Raw genomic sequence first — 16,703 nt, forward strand, 5'->3', positions numbered from 1 at the left:
AGCTGTGAGGAGCATTGAGCAGCATTTGCTCTAGTTCAGCAGCTTCTGTGGGTAGTTTTGTCTGTAGAATTCTGGCAGAAGTTATTTCTTGCTTCCTACAGTCACATTGCCATGGCCATCAAGGCCATCAAGTCATTTCCAGGTAGAAAGGCTGGGTCTTTGGTGCCAGGACATCACCTCTCTTTTTTTTTTTGGTTCTTCGAGACAGGGTTTCTCTGTGGCTTTGGAGCCTGTCCTGGAACTAGCTCTGTAGACCAGGCTGGTCTCGAACTCACAGAGATCCGCCTGCCTCTGCCTCCCGAGTGCTGGGATTAAAGGCGTGCGCCACCATCGCCCGGCTCATCACCTCTCTGGATACTGATTCTTTGACTCCAATTTCTTGGTTGCTTTTGGTTTTTCACATGCATATTATTTTCCTAGCATTTTGGCTAGTGGTAGGAACTCAGTTCAGAGTCAAAAAGGATGGGGCATTATATCCATATGCTCAGCCTTCCTCAGCTGCATGGCATGCTGTTCTTTCAGCTGTTCCAAACCCATGTCCAGCTTTGTCACTGGAGAAGGCCTGAGACACTGCTGTCCTAGCCTCAAGCTCGGGGATTCTGGTTAAGATGTCAGATGCCTGCTTATAGTAAGCTTGGTGGCCTCTTCTGAGAACAGTGTATAATCTCAAGGCCAAGGATCTGCAGGTGAGATCAGGAATACACAAAGGCCTTTAGAAGAGGGATCTACTGGTGGAAAGGCAGGGATCAGCTCTGATGACCCATAAGGGTGGTGAGATAGAACAGATGACTTAGAGGTATGAGGTCTGAACCTGCCACCTGGGGAAGAGATTTGGAGAGGGAGCAAAATGAGGCCAGGGGATATTTGAGGGCCGTGTGTTACCATATAGCAGTGTGCTTGTTGTTAGCTTCCTGTGAGACCACACAAGCGCAAACCATGACATGGAGAGAGACTGAATTGGTGGCCAATAGTCAGGTGTTTGCACATAGCTTGAGCAGCTACCTTTCATCTGGATTTGGCCTATTCCAAATCCTGGGAACCCAGAAGTTCCTGACTCCTGATAGAATTTACTTTTGAACCAGTGTCTTGCTATATAGCTTGGGCTGGCCTTGAAGTAACATTTCTTTCTCTTCCTCTTAAGTACTTTGATTACAGGTGTGCTATACTGCCTGGCTAGGAATTTCTTAACCAAAATCTTTCAAGAGATAATGTGCTGGACACAGTTGTTTGTTTTCCTGGTACAGTGGTAGACTTAAGGCCTTATGGGTAACTGCCATGCTGCACTGGGGTTTCAGCTGCTCCAATCTGAGCCCAGGTAGGGTGTGGGGTCTCTGCAAGGGAGCCCTGGGTCTGGGACCCATCCAAGTTCAGATACAACAGGATTGTGAAAATTCAAATGAGCTGGAAGGCTCTGTCTCCCACTACACTAGGCATGGTGATTTCAATTGAAAGCAACTAGAGCAGATGGGGACAGAATAGGGTTCACACACTTTCCAGCTCCAACCCTGCCTCACCTGCAAGTATCTTGACCAAGCTGGACTAGATTTCCAGTTTCCAGAGAGAAGGTGGGAATAGAAGAAGCCGGTATTCCCTGTCTCAGTTTTGCAAACCTCATGGGTTGTTTAGGGCAGGCCGGGAACTCAGTGTACTATAGATTGCATTTTATATGTCCTGTCACTTGTGGTTCTTATGGGCCTCCTGATTGCAGTCTTTGTCTTTCAGGGTGTAGTGACTGCTGCAACTAGCCTCATCACCACACTGGCCCAGAAGAATCCCGAGGAGTTCAAGACTTCTGTCTCTCTAGCCGTCTCTCGACTGAGCAGAGTAAGTCCGTGGTGGGCACAGATAGCAGGGTGGTCAAAACCTGGTCTTCTTTGCTTGACTGAAGTAATTTTTACATTTTAGAATGCAGGATATTTGGCCCGCTTTGTAAATTTTAGAGTGAAAACTGCCTCTTCCAGTCCTTGACGTTTCTTTCTCTGTTGGTTGAGAAGTACCCTGCCCTACCAGCGTGCATGTTGCGGGGCAGCTGCCAGTGCGAAGCATTCTTCTGTCTCCTTTCCTAAAGGGGAGAGCCCATTAGTTGGTGTAATCCCTGCCCACCTTCACTGTAGCTAGGACTGGCTCTGACTTTGTGTCTCAGGTTTTGTCAGTGGGTCTGTGGCTTGTTTATTTTACAAGGTCTGTCTAGAAGCCTTGGGTGTAAACCCCTCACTTATGTTTGGAGTAGCTGTTATTACTTTCTGATCCTGCAGAGAAGTGACAGTTCAGTGGACGGCAGTGTAGTCATCCCTGGTCTCTCAAGCCTTTTGTTACTTTCTGCTTGGAGACCATCAATAGTGGCTGACCATGAGCAGCCCAGTTCCATGGCATTGCCCAGGCTGTGGGGTGTTCAGTAGCTTCTGCAGTACCTGCTTGTGCTATCTTTAGTAATATGGTTGGTTCCTCTGCTTTGGTACTGCCTGAGGTTGCTCACACTGGCCTCTTGGACTTGTATTTTGTTGTGATAGGGCCCGTTGGTCATTGAGGCTGGGAATCATTCATGTGGGTTTTGTTGGCACTGTTGGCTGCATTGGATTGGAACAGACAATTTGCCACCACGTACCCTTTGTTATTCTTCAAAGATTGTGGGTGTATATGGCCTTCCCTGATCTATGTGTAGAAGTTGGTGTGACATGCTATTTGGGTTTCTTGTTGCTTGGAGACAGGCTCTTACAGTGTAGTCCAGACTGGCCTTGAACTGACATTCCTACCTCCACGGCCAGATACATTACCAGGGCATTGTTTTGCAGAGTCCTCTGGTTAGAGACTTTTAAGTTGCTGAACCTCCTCTAGTCAGCATGGTAAATCCTGCTTGTGTAGTCATCTACTGTAAGGCCACACCTAGGTGGTACAGCTGGCACTGTACAGATGTGAGGGACCCAATATCCTGGACCATACTGGAGAACTTCTACTGTGAGAGTTCTACTGCCTGCTCTGCCTACACTGCTCTCTGGAGCTTACCCAGTCAGTCTGCGGTCTCACAAATCATCTGTGTATCTAGTCCCTACCCCCAAGTCTTGTGGTGTCACTTGCCTTTGCAAACAAGTTGTCTCTGTAACCTTTGTAGCTTTTTAAAATTTTTTTATGATGCAATACAAAATTTAAAAGGTTGTTTTTGTTTTTTTAAACCTTCTGCTTATTGTAGTATTTCCTTTTAGAATTCACCCGAGATTAAAAAAAAAAAAAGATTAAAAAAAAAAAACCCAAAAAACGAGACAATGGCCCTGGAAGTAAAGCACAATTTTAGTTTGCAACACAGCCACCCTCCTCTTAATGGGAATTGTGCTCTTGGTCTCATCAGTAAGTGGAAGAGAAAGATTACCCCTTTGAAGTTCTGAGGGGAGGGTGGGTGTCCATGTTAGTATGCTGATAGGAAGGATGTCTTTTCCTTCAGAGTTGGAATGGTGTTTCAGTTGCCATGACATCCACCTGCTTAGTTTTAGGTTTTGAGGAAGCTGTTCTAGGACCTTGTTGCCACAGCCATTCCATCATCAGTCACCCCTCCCCCACGCCTTATGTTAGACTGACAGCTCTGTTTTATGTTTAAAATGCTCTTCTCAGTGATTACCTAATATTCTTACTTTATTTATTTATTCATTTATTTTTATGTTCAGGGGATTGAATCTAGTACCTTGTGTATGTTAGGTAAACACTCCACTGCTGAACTGTATCACCAATCTCAAATTTGTATTTTAACTATTATATAACATTATGCAACTGCTTAAAATTTTTTTTTGAGGGATCAGGCTTGGTAGCACTTTTCTTTAATCCCAGTACTTGGGAGGCAGAGGCAGGCAGATCTCTGAGTTCAAGGCCAGCCAGGGCTACATAGTGTGAGACTCTGTCTCAAAAAATAGATGTAGTGTGGTGGCATACACATAAAATCTTATGGTTCGTTGTTGTTGTTAAAAAGATCCATAAGCTGTGTCTATTGCTATAATTTTTAAAATTTGTTTATCTTTTTAAAAAATGATCTTTTCTTGTTTTATATACCAATCCCAGTTCCCACTCCCTCCCCTCTTCTCCCTCCCTTCACCTTCCCCTCTACCCTACCCTCCATCCACTTCTCAGAGGGAGTAAGATTTTCCATGGGGAGTCAACAAAGTCTAGCACATTCCTTTGAGACAGCATGTTCTCTTAACTACTAAACCATCTCTTCAGCTCTGAATTTCTGTCTCATGTATTTTGCTAACTTGGACTACTTGGATGCTGGACTACTTCCATATTTTGGTTTCTGTGGATAGAGCTGTTGTAAATGTGACTGTGCAAATGTTTCCTACATGCTGCTTTTTTGGGGGGAGTGGAATTGCTGCATTATATGCTAATTTTATGTTTTAAAGAACTGATATACTGTTTGCACAGTACCTACACCATTTTACATCCCATCAACGGTACACAAGGGTCTAATTTCTCCACATCCTCACCAATGTGTGTCGTTTAGTGTGTTATATGTATGCACATCATGATTCATGTGGAGGTCAGAGGACAACTTTTAGGTTCTCCTATTTTTTTTAAAGGGTTTCTTTTTAATTTTGTGTAGGCATATCTGTTTGCATGTGGGTATGTACACGTGAGAGCAAAGACATCAGATCCCCATGGAGACAGTGTTACAGGTAGTCATGAGCTGCCTGATGTGGCTACTGGGAACTAATCTTAGGGCCTCTAGAAGAAACACTGAGCCATCTCTCTAGCTCTCTCCTTCCATCTTTAATGGGTTCCAGGGATTCCAGGGATTGGTCTCAGGTTGTCGGGCTTGTGAGGCAGGTCCTTTTGTCCACTGAGCCATTTGGCCCACCCTCCCCACCTCCCTTTGAGAGAAGGTCTTGCTCTGTAGCCTAAGTCCCCCCCCCCCCCATACTGGGATTGTAGATATGTACCTACCACCTTGCTATTAGGCTGGCATGTTTTATTTTTTATTCTTTTACTCACAGGTATGGGGGTGTATCCTGTGATTTGCATTTTCCTAATGATGAGGTTGTGTAACATGAGTGCCTGTTTGTTGGGGTTTCTGTCCTGTCTAGTTCCCACAGCCAGTAAATCCCAAAGAAAATCACACAGAGGTCTACATAAGTTATAAACTGATTGGCCCATTAGCTCAGGCTTCTTATTAGCTCTTATTAGTAGCTTATATTAACCCATTATTCTTATCTATGTTAGCCACATGGCTCAGTACCTTTTTCAGCGGGGCAGGTCACATCCTGCTTCTTTGGGGAACTGGGCAGGACAGAAACCCCAACAAGCAAGCCCCTCAGGTTACAAGGTTGGGCATCTTTTCATTGCTTATTGGCCATGTGCTTATCTCATCTGCAGAAGTGCCAAGTCTCGGGTTTTTTGTCCCCCCCCCCCCAAGGCAGTGTTGGGATTGCACCTAGGGCCTGAATCTATGCAGTTTTTCTATCACTGAGCTATGTCTCTAGCCCCCTCTCTATTGTAGCTTTATGGACCATATCTGAGGTGTGCTCCGTTGACTGTACTAATTCCTCTGGAAGTAGTCGTTTTCTTTTTCTTGATCTTCTATTGTTTTCCTATTTTGTTGTGCGATGTTTTTTACTCTTTGAACTCTTTTGGGGGGGCTCACCATTCAGCTCCCAAATAAAGCACACACAGAGGCTTAGTCTTAGTTATGAATGCCCGGCCTTAGCCTGGCTTGTTTCTTGCTTGCTTTTCTTAACCAAATTTATCCCGAATAACTTTGCCTCTGGGCTTTTATCTTTCTCTATTTCTGTCTACCTTTCTTTACTTTTTTCTCCATGGCTTGCTGTGTAGCTGGGTGGCTGGCCCCTCATGTCCTCCTCTCCTTGTTCTCTTGTTGCTCTTCTTTTCCTTGTTGCTCCTTCTATTTATCCTCTCTGCCTGCCAGCCCCACCTATCCTTGCTTTTGCCTCTCTCTTGGCCCTTTGTCTCTTTATTAGGACCATTAGGTGTTTTAGATACAGTAACACAGCTTCACAGAGTCAAACAAATGCAGCATAAACAAAAGCCACACACCTGAAAATATTCCCCAACACTATTTTGTTCTTGTTTGTATCATTGTTGTTTTATTTCTTCCTAAATGTTCAAGAGTTATTCTTGCCTTTCTGTTGTAATTGAATGCAATTAAAGCTTCAGATTTCTCTCTGACCATTCTGTAGCTGGAAGGCACATGTTGGAAGACAAATTGTGTTGGGCCTGTTTCTGCATTTCCCAGAGGTGGTTTGGGGCTTGTTTTTGCCTGGCTTGGCTGCTTGCTGTTGATTTCTTGCCCTGTGTAGTCCTTTCCTGACTCTCCAGGCTAGTATCATCAGGATGAGCTTTCTAGAATGTGCTCACATGGCTAAAGGGTCACACAGGTGCACTTTTAGGGAGAGAGCAATTCTGGGTCCTTAGAATGAGAGGTAACAGCCTGAAAGTGGTGGTGCATGCCTTTAATCCCAGCATTTGGGAGCAGAGGTGGGTGGGCCTCTATGAGTTCAAGGCCAGCCTGGTCTACAGGACATCCAAGTTTCAGGACATCCAAGGCTGTTGCACAGAGAAACCCTGTCTCAAAAACATTGTCAACAATAAAAGGTATAAGAGGTGGACAGGACACAGAACTGTCTGTGTAGACAGTTGTCACAGCTAGGCCAGGGGCCATATTGCTTCATGAGGTGGAGATTGTAAGTAGAGCAAGTGCTGCCTGGCTCTACAAACTCACAGCCTGACTCAGGCTGAGGGCCATGGGGTGTGGGTCAGAACAACATAAGCTCTTTGGGTTGTCCCTTCTGAGTAAGCCTGAGGCACTTTTAGACTTTTGTTCATTTTCCAGCCTACAAAAGACAGATTTCCTTCTTCAGGTGTCAGTGTTTAGTACTAAGGGATGGTTTCTGGCTTGGAAGCATTTGTGTCTGGGGCACCATAGCCCTTGTGGAGAGAGCATTTGGAGCTGTTCTCTAGAAGATTCAATGTGAACTGATTTGGCCATGCCAGCTTCTCTTCAAGGGGAAACAGGAAACAGTATTGAAAATAGCTGACACTGTAAACCTCTCAGAAGGTATGGGTCAGGGAACCAGTGTGGCTCTTCTAAGGGTCACGCAGAGACCCCTGAGGATGGTGCCTTTTATCCATTCACTTGTTTTACAGATTGTGACGTCAGCATCAACAGATCTTCAGGATTATACTTACTACTTTGTCCCAGCTCCTTGGCTGTCAGTCAAACTTCTGAGACTGCTGCAGTGCTACCCACCCCCAGGTAATGTTCCCTGCAGTCCTTCTAGGTGTTTTTTTTTTTTTTTTTTTTTTGTTGTTGTTTTTAATAGCACTGCCTCCCAAGTAGCATTCTCCATACCCCTTCCTTGGTGTGCCGTGCAGCCCCTACTCCATGACAATTCACTACAGATTCTTCATGAGGGAAAATTTAATTCTTCAGTTGATCAAAATTTTGTTTACTAGATTCCCCATCTCCCATTCAGGGTTTCTCTGTGTAACAGCCCTAGCTGTAGACCAGGCTGGCCTCGAACTCAAACAGATCTGCCTGCCTCTCTTCCCAAGTAGTGGGATTAAAGGTGTGCACCACCACTGTCCAGCCAAATATCTTGTTTATTAGATTTGAAAGTTTATTAGGAGGTGCTTCAGAGCGACGTCAAGTTAGTGAAGTGTTGGCATGGCAGACACAAAGACTTGAGTTCAATCTAAAGCACCAACTAAAAGCCAGGATTAGTGGTACATACTTGTAATCCTAGTAGCAGGGAGGCAGAGACACGAGGATCTAGTGTAAGCTACTGGCAAGACTCACGTCCCAGTGAGTGTTCCTATCTCAAAAATGTGATGTGGATGGAACCTGAGGCTGACCCCTCCCACATGCGCATATATCCACACACAACTACTTACGCATAAAATTTATTGAGAGCTTTGGTTCTGCTGTTCTCTTTCTCCTCCTCTTCTTTTTGTAATAGATTTTTGTTTGTTGTGTGTTTTGGTTTTGATTTTTTTGAGACAGGGTTTCTCTGTAACAGCTCTGGCTATCCTGGAACTTACTGTGTAGACCAGGCTGGCTCGAACTCACAGAGATTTACTTGCATCTGCCTCCCTAGTTCTGGGATTAAAAGTGTGCACCACCACCCAGCTGCAATAGGTTTTTATTACACAGCCCAGACTGTCCTGGGATTCACTGTAATCTTCCTATTTCAGCCTCCCAGGTGCTGGGATAGCAGCCTCCTACCACTGTGACTCGAATTTGCTCGCTATAGGTTTTTTTTTTTTTAAATATTTATTTATTATGTATACAATATTCTGTCTGTGTGCATGTCTGCTTGCCAGAAGAGGGCACCAGACCTCTTTACAGATGGTTGTGAGCCACCATGTGGTTGCCGGGAATTGAACTCAGGACCTCTGGAAGAGCAGGCAGTGCTCTTAACCACTGAGCCATCTCTCCAGCCCTCACTATAGGTTTTTGCTTTACTAGTTTTGACATTTACTTTGTGTGTATGTGTATGTAGTACATGGGAGTGCATGTACTACAACATGTATGCGGAGGTCAGAGGGCAGTTTGTGGGAGTTGGTTCTCTCTTTCCCCATGTGGGTTCTGAGGATTGAGCTCATTAGGTTTAATGACAAATGCCTTTACTCACTGAGCCATCTCATTGGCCCTAGTTTTGTTCTTACTGAGATAGGGTCTTATGTAACTCATTCTGGTCTTGAACTTTCTATGTAGTCTTAAATGCCTAGTCCTCCTGCCTCTGCCTTCTAAGTACTGTGAAACAGGTATGTACCACCATGGCTGGCTTTAGTTTTTGCACAATTTTTCCTTCTGCTTTGAACCAAATTTAAAAATTTCTTTCTATTTATGTTTCTGTATATTTTCTCCATTTTTGTGGGTAATAATAAAAACTAGTCTCCTTGCCCCTGAAGCTTATTAGCTGTTTCGCCCATAATCCTTGAATTTTATGACTAACATACTGTTGTCTCAGTGGAAGTACTTTCTGCCATCTGAATCAGAAGCAGATGTGGCTACCACAGCTGCTCTATCTCCACCTTATGTTTATGACACTGGAACAGGGAGCTGTCCCATGGCAATTTACAAATGCTCCCTGTCATATCTGCAGCTGGGAATAACCATCAAAGGCACCCACAGGACAGTGTGTCAGAGGCCTCTTGCTAAGGTGTGGGTTGGGCTGGTGGGATGAATGCCTAGGAGCCCAGCCGACAGTTGTGTCTTGCCCAGAAGACCCTGCGGTGCGTGGCCGTCTGACTGAGTGCTTGGAGACCATCCTGAACAAGGCTCAGGAGCCACCCAAGTCTAAGAAGGTCCAACACTCAAATGCCAAGAATGCTGTGCTGTTTGAGGCCATCAGCCTGATCATCCACCATGACAGGTGAGCCATTATCAGCAACACATCTCAGTGGAAGTACTTTCTGCCATCTGAATCAGAAGCAGATGTGGCTACCACAGCTGCTCTATCTCCACCTTATGTTTATGACACTGGAACAGGGAGCTGTCCCATGGCAATTTACAAATGCTCCCTGTCGTATCTGCAGCTGGGAATAACCGCCAAAGTCACTTGACGGAGGCTGGCACTTGGTGTCTATTATTTGTGCAGATGGTGACAGGTGACTCCTCACACTTCTCCAGCTCACGTGCCTTTTAGATACTTTGGCTGTGGCAGTGTCCCTAGAACTGCTGTGTCCCTGTCACCAAGTGACTTCTCTGAAAGGGAGGGACACCTGTGTGCTATTAGCTTTGCTGCTCAGGAAGGCACACTCCAGTATTTTGGGGGTCTCCTGGGACAATGATAGTGATGACTCCCAGCCCCTGTAAAGGGCCATGGATGGGTCACAGGCTGTGGTTGTCTTATACAGCACAGGCTTGCTTCTATTCTTTTTCTGCTCAATCCTGGTGGCATGCTCTTATGTATGCCTGTGGCTCTGTGCTCTTGGTCTCTGCCAGAGGCATGAGACTCGGGCACAGCTGTTTTTGTTACATCATTTAGATAAATGTTACTGTGACAGAAACAGTCTGCCAGACAGGAGCAGGGTTGAGAATGAACTGTTAAAAGCAAATCTTGCAATGTGAGGAAAGTCTTATTTGTCCTTAAGAAACTTCTATGAGGAGGAATTGTGATGGTTTATCCTGAGTTCCCCATTAGCCTTCACCACTCACCCTAACCTGGTCCAGTTTCCTGCACAGCCCTGCTCCAGGCTGGCTGCTGACCTAGTCACTTTTCTGGACACAACTTGAAGAAAGTGAAGCTTTCTTCCAGAGCTTTCTAGAGTCCACTCTGGAGTAGAGGAGATCCTGCAGACTCACTGGGAAGTCTCATTGTAACCCTTTTTACAACAATCCTTCATTGTGCTCCTTCCTTACAGCACCTCTTCTTCTCTCTCACTTCTCACTGCACTTCTCTACTCCCTCCTTACGGTGATCCTCTACTGTGTCCTCTTCTTGTAGCTCCCAGCCCTCCCTGACTGTATTCTCCTTCTTACCATGTCCCTTGTTCCTTGCAGCGAGCCTAACTTGCTCGTCCGTGCCTGCAACCAGCTGGGCCAATTCCTGCAGCACCGTGAGACAAACCTGCGCTACCTGGCTCTGGAGAGCATGTGCACGTTGGCCAGCTCTGAGTTCTCTCACGAAGCTGTAAAGACCCACATTGAGACTGTCATCAATGCCTTGAAGGTGTGCTCCTTATTGGTCATGTGTGGATGCCAGAAAATTGGGAGGTGCCTCCTGTAGGCATAGATGAGTTCCTTCAAGCTGTTTGGTTTGGATTCCAGGGTGTTTACCTGGTTCCTGTCACTTGCAGACATATGAGGTGGATGCAGCAATTGGGTGAGAAATCTGTCTATATTCCTGCAGTGAAGTCCTGCCATTCCCATGGATGTAGCACCTGGGAACAGAGTTCTAGCCAAGCACATTTACCTGAGTTTGTCTCCACTGTGACAGTCCTGTCCCATGGGATGAATTCATGTGACACCTGTCTGGAGTCCAAGATAGTATAGTTCAGTACACAGAAGTAGTTTTCTTTGGTAGAAAGAGGAAATATTTTGTTTTTACCTCCAGGAAGCTTCACCTTTTACAAAGCAAAATTCCTACTCAAGGATTTTAGATTTTTTTAAGAATTAGAATTCCAGAATTTAAAGAGCCTAGCTGAGGTTACCTGTTCTCATACCTGCTTCTGGGTGTGAATAACATTGCTGGTGTGCTTCTCTGGCACGGCTCACACTATATACTGTACCTGCTTGTTAGGCTAGTTTATCAGAGAACTGTGGATTCACACTCTTCATCTTGGTGAGTCTTCAGCTGTAGGGGAGCAGGTCTGGCCATGATCTGTGTTTTGTGTAACTCAATAGGCATTTGGTGCCTGTCTTGAACTTGAAGTTGTGTTCTTCCTAGTCCTGATTGATCTCTTTTCTTATCATTTCCTTTGGTCATAAAGACAGCTCTCATCTCAAGCTGCACTAACTCTTGTTAGGTTCGTCTGTCCTGCCCTGGGTTATCCTGCAACTGTTGTCGACCACTGCAGGGGGTTACAAATACCTGCATCAAGCTTCTCAAGCATTGTGTGCAGTAGGGTTTCTTTCCCATGCCACCTGGAGAGGGGCCCAGGAACCTGCCTCGGAACCAGCTCCCAGGCAACATGGAAGGTGCTGGTTTGTGCCCACACAATGGAGAGGCCTTAGTGGTCACCTGCTCATTAGGCCTGAGTGTAGCCTTAGAAGAGCTGGTTAGGGAGGAGTTTCTCTTGACTGGACTAAGTATGAGGAGACTGGCAGTGAGTTGTTTGTGGGTTCCAAGTGGCCTAAATTGTTGAGTCCCATATATTGATAGTACGGGGCCCATTAAGGGACTTTGAGATAGGGGAGCACCCAGCCTGATGGGGACAGTGCTATAGGGTGCCACAAGACAGCTCCTATGGAATAAATAGATGCTATCTTATGGACTCTCATATAATAGTGGATAGGCACTGTTCCCCAACCTGTGCTTTGTAGGAGTGGCTCTGACTCTGCCTTATTTCCCAGACGGAACGAGACGTGAGTGTACGGCAGCGGGCAGTGGATCTGCTCTATGCCATGTGTGACCGCAGCAACGCCCAGCAGATTGTGGCTGAGATGCTGAGCTACCTAGAGACGGCTGACTATTCCATCCGAGAGGAAATTGTGAGTCCTGCAGCCTGAGGGCTGTCCAAGCTGCTCCCTACTGTGGACATGAGTTCCAGTGGATAATTTTTGGATGATTTTCAGTGCCCGGCAGGCTTACATGAGTGTCTATGAGACGCTACATAAAAGATTCCTTGGTATCAGCTTCCTCTCCCTGACCTTCCAGGGTGGATATCTGTTAGTGCAGGGTGTAATCATCTGTGCCAAGCAAACTTGAGCTGATTTCATGATGGAAAAATTCTCCAAAGTGGTTAAGAAAAATAAAATTATGAAATCCACAGGTAAATTGATGGAGCTAGAAAGAAAATCATTATTTATTCATCAGTTGATGGGCGTCTTGGTTGTTTCCAATTCCTGACTGTTATGAATAGAACAGCAATGACTATGGATGAGCAAGGATCTCTAGGAGTAGGATATAGAATCCTTTGGGTACATACCCAAGAATGGTATATAGCTGGATCTTTTTGGGGTTTTTTGAGACATTCCTTCATTACGTATCCCTGGCTATCCTGAAATTCTATGTAAACCAGACTGCCCTTGAACTCACAGAGATCTGCCTATGTGCCGTACCAGTTCTGGGATTAAAGGTTTGTACCGCCACTCCTGGTTTTATAGCTGGATCTTGAGGTAGATTTATTCCTAGTTTCCTGAGGTTCTGAGGAACTGCCACACTGATTTCCTTAGTAGCAGTATAAGTTTACACTCCCACCAGCAATGAACAAGTACTCCTCTTTCCCTGAATCTTTGCCAGCATGCACTGTCATATGTTTTATTGATCTTGGACGTTCTGACTTGGTTAAGGTGAAATCCCAAAGTAATTTTAATTTGCATTTCCTGGATGGCTAAGGATATAGAACATGTCTTCAAGTGTTTCTTAGCCATTTATATTTCATCTTTTGTGAACTGTTTAGTTCTGTTTGTGTTTTGTTTTTCATGTATTTTAGATGCACTCTATCAGCTGTGTTACTGGTGAAGATGTTTTCTATTCTGTAGACTGCGCTTTGCTGGAATGGAGGTGTCCTTGCCATATAGAAGCTTTTAAGCTTCATGAGGCCCCATTTATTCTTGGTTTTAGTGTCCATACTGTCAGTGTGAAGTGACACCACGACCAAGGCAACTTTTAAAATAAAATATTTAATTGGGGGCTTGCCTTCAGTTTCAGAGGGTTAGTCTGTGCGCATCATCACGGTGGGGAGTATGGTGGCAGGTAGACAGTCATGGCTTCTGGAACACTGAGGGCTCATATGGCTTGTAAGTTGTAGGCAGACTGGGCTTGGCTTGGGCTTTGAAAACCTCAAAGCCCACCCCTAGTAACAAGCCTCCTCCAACAAGACCACACCCACTCTAAGACCTTCCCAAATAGTTCCACTAACTAGAGACCAAGCATTCAAATGTAAGAGCTTATGGGGATCATGCATAGACTCATTCAAACTACCAAACTTTGGAGGTTCTATGGAGTCAGGGAGATAAGATAATGCAGGGTTGGGGTATGGCTGACCTCAGTAGATTGTTGTGAGTGTTAGCACTTTGTCCTAGGCGCAGCTGTTTGCACAGTTGCACTGTTGTGTCCCTGAAGTTGACCAGTTTTCCTCACTTGAGTCAGCTGCTTTCCACTCTCTGGCCCTCTTAAGATCTGCTGGAAGCTTTCTGTCCACCCTGCGATAGGTCCTTCTGCAACCCAGCATAGACTGTGTGCCAGTCTGTTCTTGATGTGTTCAGTAGTATCTCTCTGAGGGCCCTGTCTTCTTTGCAGGTGCTGAAGGTGGCCATCCTAGCTGAGAAGTATGCAGTGGACTACACCTGGTATGTGGACACCATCCTCAACCTCATCCGCATCGCGGGCGACTATGTGAGTGAAGAGGTGTGGTATCGCGTCATCCAGATTGTCATCAACCGTGACGATGTGCAGGGTTATGCTGCCAAGACAGTGTTTGAGGTATGGTGGGGGAGGGGTGCACACCCTCACTAGGGGCAGTGTTGTCTAAGCTTGAGGGGACAGAGATGGGCTCCAGGGGTGTTGCTTCTCACCCTTCTTTGTCCCAGTGGTGGTTATGCCCTTCTTGAACTAATGTCCCCCACCAAGCAGCACTTTCCTCTCATCCTAATCTCCAAAAGCCTATTAGGGCTCATGGGGCTGTTGAGCGACCTACTAGCTGTCCTGTGCATGAGGGACATCATCTCAAGAGTCTCTAGGGATAGTCACTGGTCTTGCTGCTGGGCCCTCTGCTGTTGGCACTGCAGCCAGCTGTAGGAAGCCAGGGTTTGCCAGGGCTTTAGCGGGAAGCTCTCACTGACTTCAAAATATACCTTGCAAGGAAGGGCCTGTGTGTCTGCTGTGGCTTCACTTCATGTCAGCTGCCTTTTCTGTGGCCTAGCTCCTGATGTTCCTTGTTTCACAGGCATTGCAGGCTCCAGCGTGTCATGAGAACTTGGTCAAAGTGGGAGGCTACATCCTGGGGGAGTTTGGAAACTTGATAGCTGGGGACCCACGTTCCAGGTAAAAGACCCCAGGGAACCAGGGGTATGCACTGCACTGGACTGCCCTGCTCCCTGTCTACACTGCTTTGATATCCTGAGGGAGGAGGAAACCCTTACACTGGGAGCTGGCAGTATGCCCTCCTTAAAGAGGCACTGCTTTAGCATAGGGTCCCCACTGCAGGTGCAGGCTGAACACAAGACAGCACATGGGACAGATGAGATAGTGTGACTCCCCGTCTGTGCTCTCTGCCCCTCTCAAGCCCTCTGATCCAGTTCAACCTGCTCCACTCCAAGTTCCACTTGTGCAGCGTCCCCACCCGGGCACTCCTGCTGTCCACCTACATCAAGTTCGTGAACCTCTTTCCAGAGGTAAAGGCTACCATTCAGGACGTGCTGCGCAGCGACAGCCAACTGAAGAATGCAGATGTGGAGCTGCAGCAGCGGGCTGTGGAGTACCTGCGACTGAGTACTGTTGCCAGCACTGACATCCTGGTGCGGGCTCCTGGCCGGGCTGTTTGGTGCTGGGGCCACTGGGCTGGTAATGGGTGCCAGAATGGCCACACCAACTTCTATTCCTTCCAATAGGCAACTGTCCTGGAGGAGATGCCACCCTTCCCTGAGCGTGAGTCCTCCATCTTGGCCAAGCTGAAGAAGAAGAAGGGCCCGAGCACAGTGACTGACCTGGAGGAGAGCAAGCGTGAGCGAAGCATCGATGTGAATGGGGGTCCTGAACCTGTTCCAGCCAGCACCAGTGCAGCGGTGGGTCCCTGCCACTGTGTACCTGGTGCCCATTAGGGCCTCTGTTCCTAGACTTGGGAATGACAGTCCTGGTGTCTGTGAGAAAGATTGTGGGTAGTCCAGTGGAATCCAGTGCTGGGCATGTGGTCAGGGCAACCTATTCTATAAGACCAGTTTTTAGCTTTTTGGGGTCAGGTGAGCACCTGTGGCTCTCTGTGGTGGACTTATTTTAGACCCAAGACTACACACTTCTAGAGGAGACCTGGTGTGTGTTCTTTATAAATTTAGAATTGCTTGCCTTTTTCCTCTTGGAGGTTTCCCTTAGTGACTGAAGTAGAACAAACTTCCCTTTGATGTGACACAATGGAGCTGTTTCTGTGGATGGAGGAACACAACATCTGCTGGTCATTGGTGGGAGACGCCATTTGGAGAGCTTTGTTACTGTCTTTTAACTAAAGCAGAGCTAGAAATGTGGTCTTGTGACCACCTTTGCCCTGGGTTGCTGTAGATGCGGTTCATCAGATGCTATGATCCCAGGCTTTTCTAGTTCTTCTTTGGCCAGCCTCTCTGTGACCCTGTTCCCTTTGGAGGGGAATATGTGTTGCTATGTTTGGTAGCCCTTTTGAAAGAGTTATGCAGCCACATGAGGGGACCCAGAAGCTTACTATGTCCCCAGCCTCCTTATTTCCTGACCAATAGCAGCAATTAAGACTGTGCCTGGCCTAAGGTCTGGCAAGGCTGTCACTCATACCTTTGCTCCTTACATGACAAAGACTGGGTGTCTCATTTATTTGAAATAATATTCATACACATCATCACATGCCTACACATGAACTATAAAAGCACAGCATATTACATCTGTTTCAAAGAATAAACATTTTGGCTTCCCTGTTAATATATTTCTACACTCAGCATTCTTTGCTGAGGCCCACTCTGAGTTCTGCCCCTACTTGAAGGAGTTTCTGTGGTTGGGACAGACCGTTGCCACTTGTGTGCAGGGTACTTGCAGCCACTGGGCACCCGCTCTGTCCAAGATGTGCTCTATTAGAACGGCTTCAGGATCTAGTTTCCTGATGTTTGCCTTTGTGAATGACCAATGGATGTTCAAAAGTTATTCAAAGTAACTCTTGAACACAGGGTCTCATTCCATCAGCACCCCACATTTATAGATTGGCCTGGGGAGCTCTGTGGACAGCACACAGGTGTGTGAATTGGCCGTGGTGTGGCAGGGCACCTTTGGGTAAGTCAGGTCTGTGAATGTTAGGTATTGAATGTGGGGTGACAAGCTATGCCCTTGTCCTGAGTGATACAGTAATGACTTCAAGGACTCCTTCTCC

General features: G+C 46.4%; 1 protein-coding gene across 2 annotated transcripts in view; it reads left to right on the forward strand.

Annotated features, from left to right (window-relative positions):
- Positions 1-16,703, forward strand: part of Ap2a2 (adaptor related protein complex 2 subunit alpha 2) — a 66,363-nt gene that overhangs the window by 38,370 nt on the left and 11,290 nt on the right. Inside the window, exons 6-14 of one of the 2 annotated variants that reach the window (XM_050136668.1) lie at positions 1,723-1,824; positions 7,141-7,249; positions 9,221-9,371; positions 10,501-10,669; positions 12,013-12,150; positions 13,904-14,086; positions 14,550-14,647; positions 14,889-15,120; positions 15,214-15,387. In XM_050136668.1, the coding sequence (XP_049992625.1) occupies positions 1,723-1,824; positions 7,141-7,249; positions 9,221-9,371; positions 10,501-10,669; positions 12,013-12,150; positions 13,904-14,086; positions 14,550-14,647; positions 14,889-15,120; positions 15,214-15,387 (1,356 nt within the window). The remainder of the gene's footprint in view (positions 1-1,722; positions 1,825-7,140; positions 7,250-9,220; positions 9,372-10,500; positions 10,670-12,012; positions 12,151-13,903; positions 14,087-14,549; positions 14,648-14,888; positions 15,121-15,213; positions 15,388-16,703) is intronic. The other variant, XM_050136670.1, reaches the window with a different exon arrangement.

Source organism: Alexandromys fortis, unplaced genomic scaffold (genome assembly GCF_014885135.2).
Source record: "Alexandromys fortis isolate MF-2015 unplaced genomic scaffold, M_Fortis_MF-2015_v1.1 scaffold_3, whole genome shotgun sequence".
Classification (NCBI taxonomy): Eukaryota; Metazoa; Chordata; class Mammalia; order Rodentia; family Cricetidae; genus Alexandromys; species Alexandromys fortis.